Below are 16,992 nucleotides of genomic sequence, written 5' to 3'. Positions count from 1 at the left end.
TAGGCCATACTGCTAACCATGCTTCCACAATTGTTGAAATTCCTATGTTTATTTTTCTGATTAAAATACAAGTAATCTGTGTGTGGAAGGGAGAGTTTCCCATTAAAGAAATTCAAGTAAAGTTGGAGAAAACGGTTTTATTAAGTTAGGTTTGAGTATCTATTGAGAAGTTTCCTGGATTGCATTCCTCTGTAGACAAGATTAGTGCTGACATGAGTGAGTTTGGCTCATTTAAAAAACACAACTCAATCAACAAAACTTTTATTATGGAAATTTTAAACATACCCATTCTTTTTGTTTGTTTGTTTTCAAGACATAGCTTTTCTGTGTAGTTTTTCTGTGATGTCCTGGAACTTTACCCTGTAGTCCAGGCTAGCCTCAAACTCAGAGATCTACCTGTCTCTGGCTCCCAAGAGCTGGGATTAAAGGCACTGGTCACCATCGCCTAGCAAACATAGACCTTCCTAAGAGGAGGGGTCAATGCAATGGCTCAGACAAAGGCACTTATCACTCTCCCAACACAAACCTTAGGGCCTGAGTTCTATCACTAATACCTTCATGAAAATCTGATAAGTGACATCAAAGGGGTTTCACTGGGAGGTTTCATGTCATCTGAAAGGAGGGAACCTCAGTTGTGAGATCTATAAGATCTGGCTGTAAACATTTTCTTAGTGATTGAGGGGCAAGAACCCAGTCCACTGTAGAAAGTATCATTCTCGGGCTGGTGAGAATCATTCCTGCGCATGCCTTTAATCCCAGCACTCGGGAGGCAGAGGCAGGCGGATTTCTGAGTTCTAGGCCAGCTTGGTCTACAAAGTGAGTTCCAGGACAGCCAGGGCTATACAGAGAAACCCTGTCTCGAAAAACAAAAAACAAAAAACAGAAAAAACAAAAAAAAAAGAAAGAAAGAAGGAAGGAAGGAAGGAAGGAAGGGAGGGAGGGAGGGAGGGAGGGAGGAAGGAAGGAAGGAAGGAAGGAAGGAAGGAAGGAAGGAAGGAAGGAAGGAAGGAAAGAAGTAAGGTAGAGTAAGCCGTGATGAGCAACCCAGTAAGCAGCACTCCTCCATGGCCTCTGCATCTGCTCCTGCCTCCAGGTTCCAGCCCTGTTTGAGTTCCTGCTTTGACTTCCTTTAATAGTGAACAGTAATGTGAATAAACTCCTCCTTCCAAACTTGCCTTGTTCGTGGTGTTTCGTCACAGCCATAGGAACCCTAACTAAGGGGTTTTTATTAAAGAGCAAACTTGGGTCCTCCTAATGACTCCACTCCAGCTTCCTGTGTTACCCTGAGATTATCCCCTCTCATCATCGAGCCATCTACCAAGGTGCAATGCAGCCAAAAGGTGCTCCCCGAACACGAGATGCATAGCAAGTAGTATTTGCTTTGTTTTTATGAGGATACAGAAATAAATTATTAGTCCTTTGCATGGCCAATGTTAATATTCCCTATCACTTTTCTTCTTTCATTTCATTAAGAGCTGAGAAACCTATGGCTAGTAGAAGAGATCTATGGATCGCAGCTGTCCTCTACAGCTCATTCAGAGACCGTTTACTGATTGTTCACGTGTGACTGTGTGACTTAAATTCAGAGCAGCGGAAGGGAGCAGATGTGATCTCCCTTACTTTACTAAAAGAAAATTGAGCTTCCTCTCCAACAGAGATGAGTACATTTGGCATAAGGCCCAGGCAGTGAAGGACCTGGGGAAGCTGGTTGAGTTGACTTAACAGCCAGAATCCCTGGGGCCTCCTGAAACACACACCCTCAATGCAGGAAGAAGCATTCAAGTGGCCCTTGTTTGGAGTCATCTTGGTAGACATCTCCATCATCTCTTTCCTAATCTAATGAGTATTTCTAATGGGTTATCATTTTGTTACACTTTAAATTTCAGTGTGTTACCTTTTAAAATCACTATAGGGTGCTAGGGATATGGCTCAGTGGTTAAGAGCACTTGTCTTAGTGAGGATTTTACTGCTGTGAACAGGCACCATGACCAGGGCAATTCTTATAAAGAACAACATTTAATTGGGGCTGGCTTACAGGTTCAGAGGTTCAGTCCATTATTACAAGGCAGGAGATAGGCAGCATTGAGGCACGTATAGTACAGGAGGAGCTGAGAGTTCTACATCTTCATCTGAAGGCTGCTAGTGGAATATTGATTTCCAGGCAGCTAGGGTGAGGGTGTTAAGCCCATGCCCATGGTGACACACCTAATCCAACAAGGCCACACCTCCTAATAATGCCACTCCCTGGGCCAAGCATATACAAACCATGGCAGCACTCTTCCAGAGGACCTTGGCTTCCATGGTTACCAGACCTACACATGGTACACAGACATGCCTGCAGACAAAGAAACAATACACATAAAATAAAGATAAATAAATCATTACAAATAAATAAATAAAACACTAGTGGCCAGGTATAGTGGCACATAGCTGTAATCCCAGTACTCAGGAGATCGAGGCTGGAGAATCAGGAGTTCAAGGTCTTCCTGTTACATACTGAGTTTGAGGCTACTTAAGTAGCACTTGCAGACCAGGCTCTACCTGGTCTCAAAACCAAAATTTAAAAATAAAGATGCTCATTTTGTAGTGATTGTCCTTCAGAAAGTGGGATCAACCCCACACCTCAGATTGGTTTTGGTGTTGAGACTGGTGACAGGCCAAAGGGGTGTACCTAGATTTTATGTGGGTACATGGTGATAGCCAAACAGGCACACAGTTGGCAACAACAAGGACAGGAGGTCTTAGCCTTTAATGTGAACTAGAGGTAAAAGTGGGGCTGAACCAATGTAAGCTTACAAATAAATGAGACTCAGACTCTGGTTATTTTATTTGGCTTTGGCAATTAAGGGGTAACCCCTAATCTGCTTTTCTAACTGCTGGCCTGGCTACCTCCCCAGCAGTGTTCTCAAATACTTGCTGTCTCTCCTGGCTATGTGCTCATGGTTCATCTCCTCTAGTGGTGTCTTCTCCCCTCTCTCCTCGTGGTCTCTCCTCTCCTTTCCAGCTTCTCTACCCCCAACCAGGTAACTCAAGACCTACCAGATTCTAATTGCTCAATAATCGGGTGTAGCCAATTTTATTTAACCAATAGTTTTAAGTTAAGGAACAACAAAAGCTTATAAATGTGAGAATTTGCTTTGAGCACAGAATTTAGCTTTCCAATACATAGCAACAGACCATACCTCAACAGTCTTTTTGGGGTTGGCCAGCTCAGGAATGGAACCAGAATGGAGGAGAGGAAATGGCTGGAGAGTTACAGTGGTCACAGGTCAGACAGGAGTTCTCCCTCCTGAAGTCTGAGAATTTTCAAACTATGGAGGACTAGACTTGCATGCATTTCCTCCTCGTAGTCCTGATGGTCCCACAAGAAGAAGAAATTGCTGAGTGGAGCAAGGATCTTTTTAGAAATGGTGAAACTCAAGTAGTTTGATCATGAGCACCCCAGGATAGAAAAGACCACAAAGACTGTGAGCCTGTCTGTCTTGTAGCTAGTGTCCAAAGCTGGAAACATGTCGAATGCCCACAGATTAAGAAATTCAGGGAGCAGGGAATCAGAGAGTCACAAAACAACTGTACATTTTCTCATGGTGTTTAAGTGAATGTAATTCTTTCTAAGAAGTGTTGGTGGTGGGGTGTGAAGGAGAAATCAACTTTAAATGATAAACTTTCGGGGAACAACAATGGCAAAGGTAAGAAGCCATTGGCAGCAGACTAATGGCTTTATGTAATTGTGTTCCTTCAATAGAAACAGGTTATTAAATATATACCTAGCACTATTTAATTCTAATATCTTTACAAACTCATAAAGCAACTTAACAAATTTTCTTTCAAAAATCCTTTGTCAGACCACACATGTCGCCGTATTCATAAAAGATTAGAACAATTATGCAAATAGCATTCTAGAAATAGCTCTGGGTATCCCATAATTCCTCAAGATAGATATGCAAATGAAACTGATCTCGACTTTGAGCTTAAAGAATTACCCATGGCCCAATTACACTCTCCATGCCACTTCGCTGAATGCAGGCCTGCAGTAAGAATCCTTTCTCTGTCTGCCCAGCCCGTGGCCACACTTACACAATAGTCAGGGACCATTGTGGGGAAAAAAAGGGGGGAGGAAGCAAGGAATGTTAAATGGGGGGAGGGGAGAAATCTCATCATCTTGTGCATTTCAAATAAAATTTTTAGCCCCAGGTCTGGGGATGGAACTTAAGCCCCATGCTTGCCACACAAGCCCTCTACCACTGAGGTAAATCCCCAAGCTCTGCTATAGATTTTCTTTTCTCCTCTCTCTTCAATTTGCTCTCTCTCCCTTGCTCTCTGTCTCTGTCTGTCTGTCTATCTATCTGTCTGTCTGTCTGTCTGTCTTCTCTCTCTCTCTGAGTGTGCATGTGTGTTTGTGTGTGTGCGTGTGTGCGTGTGTGCGTGTGTGCGTGTGTGTGTGTGTGTGTGTGTGTGTGTGTGTGTGTGTGGTGTAGTAGATGTATGTATGCAGATGCATGTGTGCAGATAGAGACCACAGTTTATCTAATGTCTTCCTCAATCACTCCTCACTTTACTTTTTGAGGCAGGGTCTCTCAGGAACCTGGAGCTCAGTCATTCATCTAGACTGGCCAGAATGCATTCTGTGGCCTCTGTAGCATGGGATGACAGAGCTGCACGCTTGTCCTCAGCTTTTTACCTAGGTCCTGGGGGGTCAGAACCCAGGTCCCCATGCTTACTGTACCCAATGAGCCACCTCCCCAGCCCATACTAAGTAACTATTAAACTGAGAGACACTACCCAGCACACTGCCGTTGAAGTGTGAATGATTTCCAAGGCCCCTTTGAAACTGATGTGTGTATCTGTTCTTTCCAGGTTCCAAGCCAGAAACCATGTGCGTTTCTCACATGTCATTTCCCAGCAGAAAATTAAGCTGTCTCTCCCACAGGGCTACACCAACCAGCGTTCTACAGGTAATACAGCTGTACTCAAGAGCTTTTTTAAAAAGTATATAGCTTTCTAACAGTTTATCTTCTCCGCAGCTGTTGTAGGCCGGCCACTTAAAACTTAATTTGTAAATAACTAAATGATTCCTTCCAGAAACTGGGATGTAATCGCTTCTATTTACCTGTCTCTGTAATGGTATCAGGAAATGAGATGACTGTATTTATACTTCTGAAATGTGTTTGCAGTTCCTTGATATAATTCAGACTGGCTTTGAGACTTCCACCTTCCAGATGTAAATCTCAGGCTATTTATTTACCAGGATCTAGGGTTGGTTGGGCAGCTCCTAAGCCTTTCTTGACTAAGTCTGTTCTTTCTTAAAAACCAAACCCACAAAATCCCTTTTCCTGTGGTGTAAGCCTGCTCCTCGTTCACGTTTTAGGAGGGTTCTGTGGTCCTTTTGAGCGAAACATGTTTGCCTCTTGCAAAGTTTGGACAGAACCCGCCAGCGGCGCGTCCACTGGCTCTCCCGGCATTGGAGCGTTACATAACAAACGTCTCTCCCATGAAAGCGACCCCATTCCTTCCTGGCACTAGAGTTTTTTGGATAGATCAGAGACAGGAAATTTTGAAGGGAGAATTCTGTGATTTTATTTTACTGAGAGAAATAAATTTTTTTACATGGATTCCAGAGTGAAGGGAGCGCTGACTGAGGCAGAAGGAGGTGCATAGCCAGGAGGAGGGGAGGGTGGAGTCCGGGGTATTTAGGTTTCATTGTTCTAGCTCCCCCTTTCTTGTCAACTGAGAAACCAGAGCTGGATGCTAGTCAGCCTTTCCAGACAAGCTGGAATGAAGTCTGGCCTGTGTGCTGGCCCAGCCCTCTTGTGGACCCCTCTTGGCATCTCTCTGGTTCTGCCTTGCTTTATGACGCTGAGTGCCTTTGCCAAGTTTCCCCAGTTAATTAACTAGTAACCAAGAAAACTGCACCTCACTGGCCCCTGTGTCCAGCACTGGCTTTGTGCTGGCTTTCCGTGTGTGTTGGTTGGGTGGATTTATGTGTCATTTCCCAGATTCCTGTAATTAGATATATGACTGTGGTCATTACTTTTCTATTCTCTGTGACGATACCCGACAGGAGTAACTTCAGGGAAGAAGGATTTACTCTGGCTCACAGCTCAGGGACTATAATTCACCATGGTAGACCATGAGGCCCCGTGGATGCGAGGTGAATACCATTCACCAAGGCATGGTGGCTGGAGAGCAGGTGGGGTCTGCGATGGTGGCTATCATAACAGCAGCCTCTCACAAAGAGTGACCAGGAAGCAGAGGTAGGACAGGAAATAAAGTGGGCTGTGACCTCCCAGGGTGTGCCTCTGTGATCTATATCAGCCAACAAGGTCCTATTTGCCAGTGGTTCCACGGCCTCCCAAAATAGATCTGCTAGCTGAGGGGCTAAATGTTCAAAACACACGAGCCTGGGTAAAAGGGAGTGTGGGACAGGACATGTCACATCCAAACCATAAGAATAACCTTTAGAGTTTACACATTCATTGGTCAAAAAGCTTACAATATAATTATATAGAGCCTATCTTGTTATAATGAAAATGAGAGGTCTATTTCAAGCTAGGTGTGGTAGTATATGCCTTTAATAACAACAGTTGAGAGACAGAGGCAGATTTCTGTGAGTTCAAGTTCAGCTGGATCAATATAGTGAGTTCCAGGCCTGCCAAGGGTACATATTCGAGACCATATCAAAAATAAATAAATAAATAAATAAATAAATAAATAAATAACAATAAAACCAAAGCAAACAAAACAAAAACAAAAAACAAGCAAACTAAAGAACACTCTATTTTATTATTTTTCTGGTATGAGGATTATTAGTAGCAGATAGGACAATCTGACAGGTAGAAAGCATGACTTTGATATCCATCTTTGTGTGTGTGTGCACGGGTACTAGATGTCCAAGTGTGCCCATGTGTAAAGATGTATGTGGAGCTCAGAGGACAAGCTATGGTGTTGATCCTCAGGCACCATATACTTAATTTTTTAAAAAATTTTGCTTATGCGGTACGCATCTGTGTGTATACATGTTTGCATGTGTGTGGGTGTGCATGGGTACCGATGTGTGGAGGCCAGATGTGTCCCTCAGCTGCTCTCCACCATATACACTGAGTTAAGGCCTTTTACTTGAACCTAGAGCTTACCAGTTGAGCTCGTTTATCTAGCCAGCTTGCTTTGGGATCCTGTCTCTACTTTTTGTGTTCTGGGATTACAGTCTGGTTACCATGCCTGCCCTGGACTCGCATGGGTGAATAGATCTGGACTCTGCTCTCCTAGTCTTCTGGCTTGCTCAGCAAGTGCTCTACCCATTTCAATTATTTGTTTGTTTGTTTTGAGGCAGGATCTCTCAGGAGCCTGGGGTTACCCTTGCTGGACAGGGAGCTGCAGAGATCTTGCAATGACTCCAACCATAGGTGCTTTTACTGCAAAGCTAGAGTAGAGAGCAGCAGTTCCCAATCTGTGGGTCACAAAGCCTTTGGGGGAATCACATCTCAAATATCCTGCATATCTGATATTCACATTAGGATCCAGAACAGTAACAAAGTCACAGTTGGGAAGTAACAAGAAAATAATTTTTATGGTTCAGGGTCACCGCGACCTGAGGAACTGTGTTAAAGGGCTGCGGCATTAGGGAGGCTGAGAACCACTGAGCTAGAGAGTAAGGAGCACTAAGGCAGGCACTTGTGCATCCTTCGTCCGTGGCTTTCACTGCGATCACAGCGCCTGTCCTCGTGGTCTTAAGGCAGCTGGGCTACTGTAGCTCCAGATATCATGTCTTCACCCAAGAGCACCCCAAAGGGAATGAAATGAGTAAAAGGGAGGAGGGAGACTTTTTACCAGCTGGGCTCAACCTGAAACATTCTGTTCAAGATGGAGGAAAAGGAGAAGGAATCTCTTGAATTCCGCTAACTCTTGCTTTTACTTTTCTTTCCTCCTGGAGTAGCCGAGAGGTACAACAAGGACTGACACAGAACCAGCTGTCAGTGGGGGAGAAGGGCTCCCCATTATCTCCCTTACCCCTCACAGAGAAGGCCCTGAAAGTCAGTGGTCTTGGCTCCCCACATGGGTGAAGCATCTCTCAGATACCTGAGAGGATATTTTGAGCCAGCCACCTTAGCATCCTGACAGTTTAAGGCACCAGAGACAGTAAGTCAGTACTTGACTGCTCCAGGAATAAATCTCATGGCTACAGCGGCGCCTTGAATCTCTCCCACAGCATGCATTGGGATAAAGCCCATCACTGTGTGGAGGCCAAGCATTGACTCTTTGTGTGTGTCTGAAAGATTAAATAGAAGTTCAGAAGCGTCAGGGTATATCTTTGGACAGAGGGACAAATCATAGTGTATGTGACACTGCCATTGACCTGGAACAGCTGGGGAACAAGAGAGGGGCAGAGGAGGGACCTGGAGAGGGAACAGGAGATACCAGGTGTCCCCTGAGCTGATACACATGGCCCTCTTGGTGGGGGTGGGGGGGATCAGAGTGTAGGACATTGTAGCTGGCCAAGAAGAGTTTCCTAAAGTACACAGCCTGGGTCCAACACAGAACCAATGCCCAGGGAGGACCTGAGGGCACTGCTGTTTATACAGTCTCCTTGGGCTTGTGGCATCTTAGACGTTGACCTGCTGGACATGACATAGGGAGGAGTCCCCAGGCAGGTGTGGGGAGCATGGGGGTATGCCCACAGGCAATTCAAGAGGGGAATGTGGGCATACAAAGAGACTCAGAGGTGGACCAAAGAGCTGTGCCCATGGATGCCCTCCCAGAATAACAGAGATGGTTCTGCACAATCCTGAAGGTTGTTAGGAAAATACGTGACACGTCCCACCAACTCTGTGATCTACCTGAAAGTTAAACTGAGCTCTCTGCCTTGGTTCCATCTTCCTTGGAACTTCTGGGCCATGAGAATGATATAGAGGCAGACACAAAGATGCAGAGGAACAAGGAAGTTGGCTCATGCATCTATGGGGGCTGCAGGAGCAGAAAAAAACAAACAAACAAACAAACAAACAAAAAAACGGACTGCCAGAGACTGCCGTGCTGGTAGAGCCAGTGGACTGCACGCCATGTCCATAACTGTCTGGATGGATTGAGACTGTCAGTATCTGACCAGTAAGACCACCTCTGAGAGAATGCCTTGTCTTATAACCTAGATAGTCCTTGTTGATCCGCTGCTCCAGACCTGTGGCATTTGGGGACTGGTTCTGTTCTCTCCAGGGTCAAACATCTCTTTTTGCTATCTCAGCGGAAGAAATTAAGACCACTACCAGCACCACCAAAAACAAGCAATCAGTAAGCCCCAAATCAGACCTAGAATCTTGCCTCTCCTTGAGGGCAGGGCATCTGAAAGATGTGGAGCCATTGCCTAACCAAAGAATGGGCTGAAATAACGTATTTCTTTAAAAGGATCTCAAGAGCCAGGCGGTGGTAACACATGCCTTTAATCCCTGCATTTAGGAGACAGAGGTAGGCAGATCTCTGAGTTCAAGGACAGCTTGGTGTACAAATGAGATCCAGGGTAGCCAGGGCTACACACAGAAACCCTGTCTCCAACTACTTCTCCTCACACCCCCAAAAAAGAAAAAGGGGGAGGTAGGAGAGATAAAGGCAATAAAAAGGAAAGGGTAAAGAAGAAGGTGTGAGCTGGTGAAACGGGCCAGCTTGCTGCTCACAAAGCCTGATAAGTTGTTTGATCTCATATGGTTGGGAAAACCAACCTCTTCAAGCTGCCCTCTGTCTTCCACTTGTACACCACAGCATGGACATATCACACAAACATGCGCACACACATGAACCCGCACATAAAATGAGTGGAAACAAATTTGACAAAGTGACAGGTTCTGATAAGACTGCAAGGTGGGTCCAGAGCCTGTCATTGTGGCTGCCGATTTGTTATGTGCTCCCCAACTTGCTAGAAGTACCCACTTTTTTAAAAAGGGAAAGTCAGGTTTCAATTTACACAGCACGACTCTTGCTGCAAAGCTACTAGATAGAAGGTACCAAAGACCAGAAACTGCTTATTTTAAACTCAATAAATCCATGACAGCACATGAAGATAGAGATTTCTATACATAGCTTTTCCCCTTCTTTTGCTTTGAGCATGGGGACAACTCATTCATCTCACCCTGGGGATGGGGCAGACTGAATTAATATCCCAGATTAGCACATGAGCCATCTTACTTAGTTCCTGTCTTCTTTGAGTGCACTGTACCTGCTCTGCTATAATGAGCTGAGCATCCGGGACACAGCTGCCCAGTCCTTAATGGCTGCTTGTTGCTCTGCCTTGCATTCTCAGTGGAAACCATGCCTTCCTCTATAAGCAAGTTTGTACACAGCATGTCGAAAGTAAATCACGACTTGAGCCAACTGAGGGATGTAGAAGGTGACTTCTCCGTGGAAAAGAGCTCCCAACTCAGCACAACCCAATAGGAACCACTGAGCTGTGTAAGCCCGGCCATCTAATTCCTCTGAAAATAACCCTGGGACTCAGGAGTCCCAGCATCACCTGGTGATGTGTCTCTGATAGAGTCTGGCTGCTGCCCAAGATCAAAATAACTCAGGGATATCCTGGGATGGAGGGATTCCTGTGGCATGCTGGGTGCCAATTATTCTGAATAAAACATGGCCTTGGTGACCTCTGTGACTTGAACTTGAGTCACTTGGATAGGCATGTGAGAGAGGAGGATTAATTTCCCCTGCCCTCTCTGTCTTGGACTTAAGATTTCTGATGAATGACCCTTGAAAACCCAGGGGTGGAACTCTACCTGAACTGAGGCCACGGGGAGAACAGGAGCCTTCCAAGTGGACTGGTGTCTTCAGCTCTCACAAGCCGAACAAAATGATGCTATTTAGTGGAGACAGATTGGCCACACGCCCTTATTGTTCATCTCTCTTGAACATAATGTTTAATAGTTAATGTTATCCTCAAAATAAACCATAAATTTACTACATCCATTATGAATAGTTTGTCAAATTGATTTTTTTTTCTTTTAAACCAGTGGAGTTTATTACCCCCCACCCCCGGCAACTCTAGGAATCAAACTCCAGGCCTCTCAGGTTCTAGGCAAATGCTCTCCTCCTGAGCTCCATTTGTAGCCCATGCTTAGGAGATGGCTCAATGGTGACCTGCTTGCTGCAGAAGCTTGAGAGGCTAAGCTCCAAGAAAAAATCTGGGGGCACCTGAAATTCCCAGGCTTAAGGTCCCCGGGCTTCCTGGCCAGCCAGCCCAGACAATTGGCAAGCTTCTGTTTGACGGAGAGACCCTGTCTCAAAAACATAACATGGAGAGGAAGAGCCACAGAGCTCAGCGTCTGGCCTCCATGACTAACCCCCACCCTTGTTCACAAGAGATGCCAATATCCAAACCAAACACCTGACACGGGACAGCAGACACCAACGGACAGCATGTGTTACTTAGCAACAGACCTAAGAGATTTGGCCTCAAAAACAAAACAGCCACTCCAGAGTGAAAATACTGGTATATTTGTGTAATGCAAAGAGAAGTACAGATAGAAATCTTCAAAACGCAAGTTACATTAATAAAAACAGAGCAGTTTAAGCAAAAAGTATTATACAGTACTTGCAATGAAGTCCTTCGGTGTCAAGTGACAATGTCTAACAAAGAGATCGTATTTTAAATTATGGTTTCTTATTAATCATTGAAAACAGCCATGAGTAGAACAGCACCACCTAACTTAGCAAACACCGCAGGAAAATGCTTGTCTCCTGGGAGAGGCACCGTTATATCCCATATCTTCTTAACCACAGACAAGTCTTCAGAGGGAAAATTAGCTCATAATACAGAGTAAAACTGGGCTTATCAAAGCACAAGCCATTTCCACAAAAGTATTTTAACTTTTTATTGGGGGGGAAAATCCCCCAAACCCCTAACCCAAACAAACCTGTATTTTTCTGCCCTCCAGAGCCCACCCCATCCGCAAATCACAATCGGTACAAACACATGCAATACTGTTTTTTTTTTCTCCACATTACTATCCAAAACACTTTTTACTGTTTAAAAGTCACAGTCTCACAGAAAGTTTCCATCCAAGACTGGTCTACAGAGCAGCTGTTTGCTGATGCATTGTTTTATAATAACTTACACAGGGCCCCAGACCTTGCTCCTTAAGTGACTCAAATAAGACCGTCCTCCTACCCATTCGCATTTTCTCCTAAAGTTCAGTGTCACCACTGGGAGAAGTCCCCCACACCCCCCAAACAAGGCACACAGCTCACCTGGCCCTGTGGCCTGCAGTTCTGAGGGGACTTTAGACAACTCTGTCCCTCTCTTCCATCTCCAACATCTCCTAGCTCGCTCTCCTTCACTGCAACGCAAAGGTAATGCCACTTGAGGTTGTCAAAAATAGCCTCTGTAGAAAACTGGCCATGGTCTCTAGGAAACTTTGCATGAATAAAACCAGTGTAGCCTTTATTTAAAAAAAAAAAAAAATCACACGTGGAAGAAAAGAAGTCGGTACCAGTACAAAAAGACTGCAGGGCCTACTGTCAGGAAGAAAGTATAATTAAAGGACAGAACGGGACCTCAGCATCCCTCCCCCGGCCCCAGAACAGGGGTCTATACAATCCAAGTGCGTGTCCACTTTCAGAGTCTCCTGAAGGCAGCAGAGAAAAACCAGACAACGGGACAGAAGGGAAAGATGAGCGGTCACAATCGAAGCCAGAGGGAGCCTGGGTGGCAGAGCGCGCTTCACAAACCAATGCCTTTCAGGTCGCAGGGGAGGGTGGCCTGCGTGGCCTGGGGGCTCTGGCAGCAGGGAAACTGGGCTCGGAAACAGTCCCTCAGCTCCCGGTTGAAGAGGAAACACACCACGGGGTTGATGCCGGCCTGCGCGAATGTCAGCCACACCGAGGCTGTCAGGTAGGCCTGCGGGACAGCTCCCGGGCGCACCAGGACGCGCAGGTAACTGGCCACCACATAGGGGCCCCAGAGGAGCAGGAAGAGCAGCGTGATGGCGTAGAACATCTTGCACAGCCTCTTCTCCGTCTTGAACTCCTCCAGCACCAGGAGGCGCCGGGCGCCGCGGCCCGGGCCTGCAGGCCTGATGCCCACGAGCGCAGGTGGCGTGGGCCCGCGGCCGAAGCCCGCCGTCCAGTTGGCGGCCGCCTGACCGGTGGCGCCCGGGCCGTGGAAGGTCCAGTCGTGGCTGACGGCGGGCACCAGGCGCGCGGGTCGCATCTTGCGGCGGTCGTGGATGAAGAAGAGCAGGCGGAGGTAGACGAGGTGCGTGGCGCCCACCACCGCGGCCAGGAGCAGCAGGAAGCCTAGCGCACCCGGGGCGCCGTCGGGTCGCTGCTCCAGGGCGCACGGCGCGTCCTCGTCGTCCGCGCCACCGCCGTCCAGCACCGGCGGGAAGGCCGCGGCCAAAGCCAGCGCCCAGGCGGCGCACACCAGCATCGCGGCGCACGGCCAGCCGGCCAGGCGCTCGGCGTAGAAGCGGTGGTGCGCGATGGCCAGGTAGCGGGTGACGCCCACGCCCAGCAGCAGGAAGGCCGCGTGGAAGCAGAAGAGTGCGGCCAGGAAGGCCAGCAGCTTGCAGCCCAGCGCGCCCGGCGGCGTCCCCGCCGCGGCCGCCGCGCGCCGCGCCGCCAGCATGACGGCCGGGAGGCAGGCGAGCGCGCGCAGCCCGTCGGCCAGGCACAGGTCGAGCAGCAGGTAGTACGGCGCGCGGTGCAGGCTGCGCTCCCGCACGATGAGCAGCGCGAACAGCACGTTGCCCGCCAGGCTCACGCACAGCAGCAGGCTGAGCGTGGCCAGCCTAAGGCCCAGCGCGGCAGCCTCGGCCCCTCCGCCGCTGCCGCCGCCGCCCGGCTCACTAGCGTTCGCCATCGCGGCCGTGCTCCTCCTCCTCCCCGCCGGCCCTCGCCGCTCGCCGTAGGCCGCCCCGGGGCCTGCGCTCCTCCACGCTAGCTCTCCCGGCCCGCGGGGTTGTCAGCCCGCGCCCGGCCGGCCCTGCCCCGGGGGCTCGGCGCGCCTCGGCCGCGCCGCCGCCGCCGCCATCTCAGTCGCGGTGCGCGCAGGAGGCGACGGCCACTCCCTGCGCCCTGGGCGCGGCGGGCTTCACTGCGGGCAGGCCTGCAGCCCCCCGCATGCTCCGCGTCCTCCTCCCGTTCCTCCTCCGCCGCCGCGCCTCTTGGCTCTGCCCCCCGCCGGGCCCGCCGCTGCCGCTGCCGCTGCCGCCGCCTTCGCCACCGCCTTCGCCGCCGCCGCCGAGCCCCCTCCCCTCCGCCGGAGCGCGCAGCGTGGCCGCCGCCGCCAGTCCCGCCGAGGCATCCCGCGCCGCACCGGGCCTGACTGGGCTGGGGGCGCCGTTGCGACAGCCGGGAGGGGAGGCAGGGCCCAGGACGCGAGGTGGCGACAAGTCGCGTTTGGCCCCAGGTAAACGGGGGTCCGGCGGCGGCGGCGTCAAGCGCCAGCGCTGGAGTCACTGTGGCCGGGAGCTGGGGGCACGGTGGGGTGGCAGGGTCTGGGAGGCCTGGGGGGAGAGGAGGCAGGGATGTCTGGGATGAACCTTCTGTTTGAAAGCTGGTAATGATGGGCAGCAACATAACAGGGTGAGCACAGAACACAGATACCCAGGTGAAGCCTAATGTGGGCGGTAGCACGCGGGGAGGGGGGTAGTGTACCCCCTTCACCCTTACCCCCAGAGACAACTGTAAAGTTGTCTTTCTATTCGGAAGCCTACCAGTTACCCCAGCAAGCCTAGGTTTAGAGGGCAAGGGAGTCCAGAGCCAGGAAGTGGCCCAGCTGGAATCTCAGTTTTACTTAGTCCTGTTTCCAAGGCTGGACTTTCAGGGACCCTCAAGCGTGCTTGCTCTCTAACTCTTAAGTGGAACTAAACGTGTACCACAGAAAGAAATCAGGCGTTTTCCTTAAATAATGTGTGTCTTTCCTGGGATATCTATCCATTCCCTGGGTTAGTCTGAAATGGCCAGTCCCATGTTCTGGCCCTTAAACACCTTTTCTCCTGCTGGGCCCACTGTCCATACCAGCTTCTCAAATGAGCCCTTATTCTTAAGGCTTTTGGAGCAGACTGCCTGTCACTGGCCTCTTTATTTGCTTCCTAGCACTTAAGAGTTTCCCATCATCTGGTTTTATTTCTTAAAATCTTGTCCATCTGACTAGTCCCTAAATAGTGCGCGCGCGCGTGTGTGTGTGTGTGTGTGTGTGTTTATATCACTATCCTCATTGCTTAACATGGGAACCAAAATTAAGGACTGTGGTGTTTTTCAGATATACCCATTAAAAATTCTACGTGCATAAATGGGCATCTTGGTAGGCATTCCTAAAGTCACCATCCTAGAGAGCCTGAAGTACCGGGCTGAGTCAAAACTTAGCCTGTGATAGGTGCTGGAGAAGGAGAGAGGTGTGAGGACAACACACTGCTTATAACATAAGCAGGGTTACATTGGCAGCAGGGTTGAAGAAGAATAACAGCATCCTTGTGGTCATATGCACCTGTGGTCTCAGCACCCCAGAAGCTGATATGTCAGGGGTGGCAAATTGGAAGCCAGCCTGGGTCATCTAACAAGCCAAAGCCCAGGAGCGCAGAACCTAGATGTTAGTCCAAAGCCTAAGACTTTGCATTTGGAAGTCACTGGGGGGGGGGGGTCCCCTTAAAACACAGTTCTGACTCAGTAGGTCCAGAATGGGTCTAGATAGTGACACTTATATTGCCTGTTCGCCCCACTTTGAGTAACAAGGCCTTGGAAGACAGTTTGGACATTTTCGCAAAAATCTCAAGGGGATGCCTTTCTTGGTACTCCTACGTGGTCAAGAGGAGGTGATTGGACAGTCATATAAATATATGTGACAGCAAAAAAGCAGTGTGTTTGAGAGGGTGCACGGGCTAGGAATTGTATTTCCATCATGGAGGTGAGTGGATGCTGGTGTTGGTTGTTGGCCCACAGACTGGATCTGTGGAAGTGTTCCCCTCCCCTCGAGATCAGGATGGGCTGCAGATGTCCCCAGCAGAGAGAGAGGGGGAAGAGGGGGAGTGTTCCTGGCATGTAGGTTGGCTCCCCCTTCAAGGAGCTTTCTAGAAGTCCCACACTACAGCAGGCACAATGTGATGGACTCCCACTCTCAGCGAGAGAATGGGAAAGGGATCTTTTTCTTTGTTTAAAACCAGATGCATAGCCCTAGACAATGAGATTTTGCCACCATGTGGGCCGTACTTGCTCAGAGAAGGAAATTCCTTACAGTCCTTGAAGACACCATCACTGGGTTCTTTATGTTGATGTGAAAGGTAGCTTCCATATACTGAGCACCCAGATGCCAAGCACTGTGTTAAATAAACAACGAAGTGTTATTTAATGTCGTTGCTGTGGCCGGCAGTGTGTGGTATATATGGTTACAATTTCTACTCAGCAGATCAAGCAGCGCGAATATATAGAGTGTGCATGTTCGTGGGGTTAGGTGCAGAAGACAACCTAAAGTATGCCTCCTCAGGTTCTTGAGACAGGATTTCCTGCTCTTCTATTGGTGTGGAGCTGGCTAAGTAGCCTGGGCTACCTGGCTAACTAGCCCCAGAGAGTCATCTGTCTCCTCTTCCCTGGCACTGAGGTTACAAGCAAACTTAGCTGGCTATTTTAACATGAGTTCTATGGATCAAACTTAGGTCCTTCTGCAAGGCAGAGGACCTTACTGAGTCATCTATCTCCCCAGCCCCAGCCTCTGCCTCTTGGGATGAGAAAGCAGCGAGAAGGAAAACCGGCAGTGAGTAGCAGGTGCTCGGGACTGAGAACGGGAGTGCCTTTAAAGGGAGAAGAACTTTTCAAAACACCCAGTCAGACACTCAGGTTTTACTGACCCGTTTATGGCTGAGTGGGAAGTAGGGCCCAGGTCCTCTTATTTCAGGTCAGACCCTTCCCCACTGAGTTGGAATGTTGATAGCGTTGCTGTTATGAGTATAAATCTCCCAGCAAATCATTTAACCTCTCAAAATGTAGAGTGTTAACATATACAAAATGTGGTATTGGTTT

The 16,992-nt window shown here is 48.7% G+C and overlaps 2 protein-coding genes across 3 annotated transcripts in view; one reads left to right on the top strand and one right to left on the bottom strand.

Annotated features, from left to right (window-relative positions):
• Nucleotides 1-11,449: 11,449 nt before the first annotated feature.
• Nucleotides 11,450-14,149, bottom strand: Gpr27 (G protein-coupled receptor 27). Its single transcript, NM_008158.2, has one exon. It carries the CDS (start codon nucleotides 13,835-13,837, stop codon nucleotides 12,698-12,700), a length of 1,140 nt encoding a protein of 379 aa, NP_032184.1. The 5' UTR covers nucleotides 13,838-14,149; the 3' UTR covers nucleotides 11,450-12,697.
• The window catches only part of Eif4e3 (eukaryotic translation initiation factor 4E member 3), a 70,995-nt gene continuing 67,645 nt past the window's right edge, over nucleotides 13,643-16,992 (top strand). Inside the window, exon 1 of one of the 2 annotated variants that reach the window (XM_030255550.1) lies at nucleotides 13,643-14,386. The gene's annotated coding sequence lies outside the window, so the exon portion shown is untranslated. The remainder of the gene's footprint in view (nucleotides 14,387-16,992) is intronic. The other variant, XM_030255549.1, reaches the window with a different exon arrangement.

This window comes from Mus musculus, chromosome 6 (assembly GCF_000001635.26).
Source record: "Mus musculus strain C57BL/6J chromosome 6, GRCm38.p6 C57BL/6J".
In the NCBI taxonomy this organism is placed as follows: Eukaryota; Metazoa; Chordata; class Mammalia; order Rodentia; family Muridae; genus Mus; species Mus musculus.
The sequence above is the reverse complement of the archived record's forward strand: the minus strand, read 5'-3'. Positions and strand labels throughout refer to the sequence as shown.

Excerpts from the sequence above, each read along its gene's own strand:
- Gpr27 (NM_008158.2), bottom strand. The coding sequence starts at position 13,837 with ATGGCGAACGCTAGTGAGCCGGGCGGCGGCGGCAGCGGCGGAGGGGCC.